Source organism: Panicum virgatum, chromosome 1N (genome assembly GCF_016808335.1).
Source record: "Panicum virgatum strain AP13 chromosome 1N, P.virgatum_v5, whole genome shotgun sequence".
NCBI classification, from domain to species: Eukaryota; Viridiplantae; Streptophyta; class Magnoliopsida; order Poales; family Poaceae; genus Panicum; species Panicum virgatum.
Window position 1 is genome coordinate 38,709,565 of NC_053145.1, and position 5,161 is coordinate 38,714,725.

The 5,161-nt window shown below is 53.2% G+C and overlaps 1 protein-coding gene across 1 annotated transcript; it reads left to right on the forward strand.

Moving 5' to 3' along the window:
- The first annotated feature begins 2,385 nt into the window (after positions 1-2,385).
- LOC120653510 lies at positions 2,386-3,477 on the forward strand. The gene is made up of 3 exons (XM_039931238.1): positions 2,386-2,399; positions 2,484-2,826; positions 2,920-3,477. The coding sequence occupies exons 1-3, from the start codon at positions 2,386-2,388 to the stop codon at positions 3,220-3,222; spliced, it is 660 nt and encodes a 219-aa protein (XP_039787172.1). The 3' UTR covers positions 3,223-3,477.
- Positions 3,478-5,161: the final 1,684 nt, after the last annotated feature.

Consider the following 5,161-nt stretch of genomic DNA (forward strand, 5'->3'; position numbering starts at 1 on the left):
TTGCCAGGGTCTGGGGGTGGTTGGTGGGCGGGGCGGCCGCTGACGAGGTCGCCAGCGGTCGGGGTGGTGGAGGGAGGCGGCGGTCTTTAGGGTTTGGGTTGCCGGGGTGGGATGCCTCAATGACCTCCGGCTATAGAAGAGACCGGGGGCGGCGGTGGCCCGACGGCGGCGGCTGGGCCGGCGGAGGGCGAGGCGGTGCGGGAGCGCCACCGGCCGGGCAGGGAAGGATCTCCGGTGGGCGGAGGCCGGCGGCGGGGGCGAGGCAGTACACGAGCGGTACGGCGGCGTGCTTGGTTGGAGTCGGCGGCGGAGGCGGCGGTGGGGCCGCCGGAGCTGGAGGAGGCGGAGGAGGCAGATGTGCTAATTTCTGCGATGTGGAGTCGATTCCTCGCACATGCGAGAAATAGACGCCCCCTTTTTTCTGAGCCAGAGGTTAAACATCACTTTTGTCCGAAGGGTGGACATCCCGTTTCACTTGCGGTAACTCTCTCCTCTTTATCAATGAAACAGCTACTATCATGCATGTTCGTTCGAAAAATGATTATCCGTGTGTCTGTCTATATGTTTATCTATCTACTTCTTTAGTAAAAAAAAAGTCATTCCAGAATTTAAATTTTCTCCAAATAATAAGCCTTACGAGACTTTTTTTGGAATGAAAGAGATTTTTTTTAGAAAAAAGGAACTTCTAATTTCAGCCATCCACGAGATTTGTTAATCATACAACATGTTTAGAAAAATACATAAAAATCATCACTAATCCGTGTGCATATTCGCGAACACTTGATCACTCAAATCATGAGTCGTGATGGAGTCTCTTAGGGCAATGGTAAGAGACTCTCTATATCTTTTTTCATTGTTAGGAATAGAAAATTGGATGAGAAAAATACCATCCATAAGCTTCTATAAGTGGTTACTGCTCAAAAATAGATAACGAAAATAGCTTTACAAAGTGTACACAAAACACTACTACAAAAATGATTTATAGGAATATCTCGATTTTTTAGAGGCGGACCAAAATTTCACCCGTTGCTACAAATGGAGCGGTATTACTGTAGCATCCGACCCGCCCCAGAAAAGCATTTTTAGGGGCAGATTACCCCCTTACCCCCCTAAAGATGGTGGTATTTATAGGGGCGGGTCATAGCCTCACCCGTTCCTACAAATCCATTTTTAGGGGCGGATGATGGCAGGGCCCGCCCCTACAAATGTTTCCACACAAAAAAAAATCATAACTTTTTCATATAATCTCGGATGAATTCAAACTTTATATCAAAATTGTAGAGAATGACGTGATCTAAAACTTTGTAGTTGACAAATTTTTCATTTAAGATCATATAATAGTCCAAAAAAATATTATAAATTCTCTAATAGGTATAACTATATAGTATCTCATATAACTCAAGTTATACTTTGAAATTTCCACAATCATAACCTTTGTATATACTGAAATATACTTGGCATATTTTTTTTATGTTTCTATAGTTCACAATAACGTAGTGTAGAAGTTTCACATTTTTTAATTTGTTTTGCTACATGTAGACAATTAAAAGAATTTTCACATAAAATAGAAAAATATTTTTAGGGGCGGGTAATGGCATCACCCGCTCCTAGAAATACATTTGTAGCGGCGGGTGACGCCATCACCCGTCCCTACAAATATTTTTCTAATTTATTCCGATAAATCATTTAATGCAAAACAAAAAGCAAGCAATTTTGAAAATTTTTGATATTTGTACAATAAGACTATTCTGACCTACAATACGGGGCAAAAATATGATAGATTTGTTTCATTGTACCTAATAATTAGATGTTTGAAAAAACATAAAGTTAGCCTTAACTTGTATGAGGTAAGTTAGTGTGGAAGCAATTCATTGTGCAACACCTTGAACTAATATGGACACTCAAATTAGATTTTGGTTTTTTTCTAAATTATACAAGTCGCAATAAGCTTCTGATAAAAATTTCACATTTTTTTGAAGTGTTTTGCTATTCTTAATGAATTAAATTATTTTTCAGAATAAATTGGAAAATTATTTATAGGAGCGGGTGGGAGCCTCACCCGCCCCTACAAATCCATTTTTAGAGTCGGGTGATGCCCCCACCCACCCTTATAAATTCATTTGTAGGGGGTGGGTGACGCCCCAACCCGCCCTTAAAAATGTAAGCGATTAGAGTGAGGTGGTGGCGATCCGTGTGCTTTGCAATGTTGTGCGGTAATTGGCTGAAAGCAAGATCGTCTGGCCCACCGTCTCTTGTGCTTCTCTCTCCCTCATCCCTCCCTCCGAACAGTCTTACTTACTTCAACAGATGAGGCATCCCACCATGCAAATGTAAAATGCATCTCCGCGCTCTACTGTGCATGCCGTGCAGCTTCTCCAATATGTGATGCAAAGGAGAAGGTAAACTGTCTTTGGAGGAGAGAGAAGATGTAAAAATACACTCCCTCTCTTCTCTGATGCAAAATGCACAACCTGTTGGAGTAGTCAACTTTTATCATCTGTGCCATTCACTGTACACACGAGGGACTCTCCAAAATGTATATTCCTGTTGGACTCAGTCTTATCCTCTCCCGTGCTTGTGTTTCCCTCTTCCTCGTCTCTCCCTCGCAGCTTGTGCATCGGCGCCGACAGGGACAGCGGCGGCGGCCAGCAGCACCGCGACGGCAACTCGAGCAGCCCGGACGCCGGCTCCAACTCCTCCGCGGCGACCGCCGGCGTGGGGAGCGTCGGCAGCAAGCTTGACAGCAGCATCGTCCCCGCGCAGAGGCGCCGCCGCCGGAGGCTCAACGACAGGCTCTACGCCTTCCGCATCATCGTCCCAAACATGGTGCGTATTAAACTGATTGGTTGGTGTGTCAATCGAGACCTTGCTTTGTTGTTCGGGTGTTCATCATCATCTGACCAAAGTTTGCATCCTCAGGGACGCCATCGAATACATCTTGCATCTACTCAAGTACATCCTACGCATGCAGCCGCTCGAGTGCTAGCTACTCACCGAGATAGCCGTCCTGCGGCTTGGGGCGACAGCGCAGGTGGCCTCCTTGTCGCGCTCGTCGAGCAGGAGGTCAAGCTCGTCATCCTCAACCTCTGGGAAGCACTCGAGCATTCGTCGAGGAAGAGCCAAAGAGGTCGAGCGTGTCATCCTCGGCGGGCGCGCGCCGCCACAGGCGGCAGCGCGCGGCGGCCTGCGGGCCGGCTTTTTTATTTTTTATTCGGTTTGTAGGTGCGGTGACCCTCTCACCCGTCTCTACGAATCTATTTCTAGAGACGGGTAGTCGTCTTACCCGTCCCTAAAAATAGATTTGTAGAGGTGGATAGTGTCCCGTCTCTACAAACAATTATTTTTAGCTGTGAAAAGCAGGAGCGGGTGAGACATCCGCTTCTAAAAATGTCTTTTTACCCGCCACTACAAATCGTTATGTAGTAGTGAAATATAGAAAGTGCTGACGAGTGAAAACATATAGAAAATAATTTTTATGCACCTAAGATGCTTAATCATCATGCGTTCTATCACGGGACCTTATATGTAGCTTCCAGAATGTAGATAAGGCACCTAACTTTAAAGCCCATCAAGACCCAATTAGCTGAACATGTGAGATAAACATGTTCAACATTTTATGTTTAAACATTGAAATACTCTAACTCCTATCCGCCGTGGGCAGCGAGGGCTGGGAGCAACCCTCCGCTCCCCGAGCGGCTCTGGGACGACACGTGTGTGTGGAGAAGCCCGACGCGGGCCCTCAAAACGTCGTCTCCTCCTTGCACGTCGGGTCCGCCCCACCCCCACACTGGCATCTGGCCCCGCATCGTGCCAGGCGCGACCGCGCAGCACCGCCTCCCATCCACGCACCGCCTCCCACCTCGGCTTGCTCCTCAGCCTCTTCATCCTTTTCTCCTTACTCTCAGCTGCAGTGGGCTGACAGGTTGAGGGAAGGGGTAAGCGGACTCGGCGGATGGAGGTTGGCGTGGCGGCCCGCGCACTCGGCCGGCGGCGGTGGGGCTCGCTCGACGCGGTTCCCCGCCCAGGCGCTCGGCTAGCAGTAGCGGGGGCACAGGATCGGCCGGCGGGAGCAGGGGCAGGGGCAGGGGCCAGCGTCGCTCGCTAGCTCTCCCGCTACAGCGCTGCCCCTCCCGCCCCCTCGCCAGCGCCAGGCCAGCGCGGGGCTATGGCGGAGGCGCTGCCCCTCCCCTTCTATCTCCGCCGCGCATGGGACGGACGCGGAGCAGCATGATGGGGCCGCGGCGGCCGGCACGCGGTGGGCCCACAGAGCAGCGGGGCAGGGCTTCCTCCCGGCGCGCCGCACGCGAGCGTGCCGGCCACCACAGCTGCCCGTTGCCACTCCACTACCGCGCCCCTCCTCTGCAGCCCCTCTCCTCCCCCATTGCCTCGCCAAGAGACGTCCTCACCTCCCCTCTCTGCTCTCCTTCCCTTCCAGAGCCCAAACCCCTGGTTCCCTCTCCCACCGCAGCTCGCCACGGTCGCCATCGCCGCCGCAACGAGCTCGCCGCGGAGCACCCATCTCCTGTCACCCCCAGCCCACGCCAACCCCCTAGCAAGCTTCGTCTTCATCCCCACAAGCTCATGCGCCCCTGTTCTTCGCCTTTCCCGCTCTGTGCTCGCCGGGAACGCTGCTCGCCGCCGCCCCGAACGCCGCCGTCGAGTCCCGCTCGGTGAACTCCTTCCTCCAGACCGAATTCGTGCAAGCCGAGCTCCCAGAGAGCTTCACTAGGTCGAGGCAAACCTCCACGGCACATTCCCAGCCCGAGCCTGTCACCGGAGTGCCGCCACCGCCGCCGCCTCCCCCTGCTCGCCGGCGAGCCTTCTCCCGCCCGCCCCGAGCCCAAATCTGACCCTCCCGAGGTAGCTCTCCGTTGCCTCTTGCCCCCTCGCCTGAACCCCCTCGCCGCCGGCGACCGTCGCCGTCAGAATCGGCCGGCGAAGCTGTCCCTTGCGGCGGGCGCGCGGGCGGAGCGCTACGTGGCCGTGCGGGCGGAGCGCCGCCGCCAAGGGGCAGCCGGCGCGCGGGTCCTCCCTCCCCCTCGAGCTCTGCCACCCCTTGCTCGAGCTTCACCACCCTCTTCTCTCCAGTAGCATCACCATGGGGGGCGGCGCTGGAGCGGGGGCCCCGCCCCCGGCGTCGGGCTCCCTCCGGCCGTCCCGC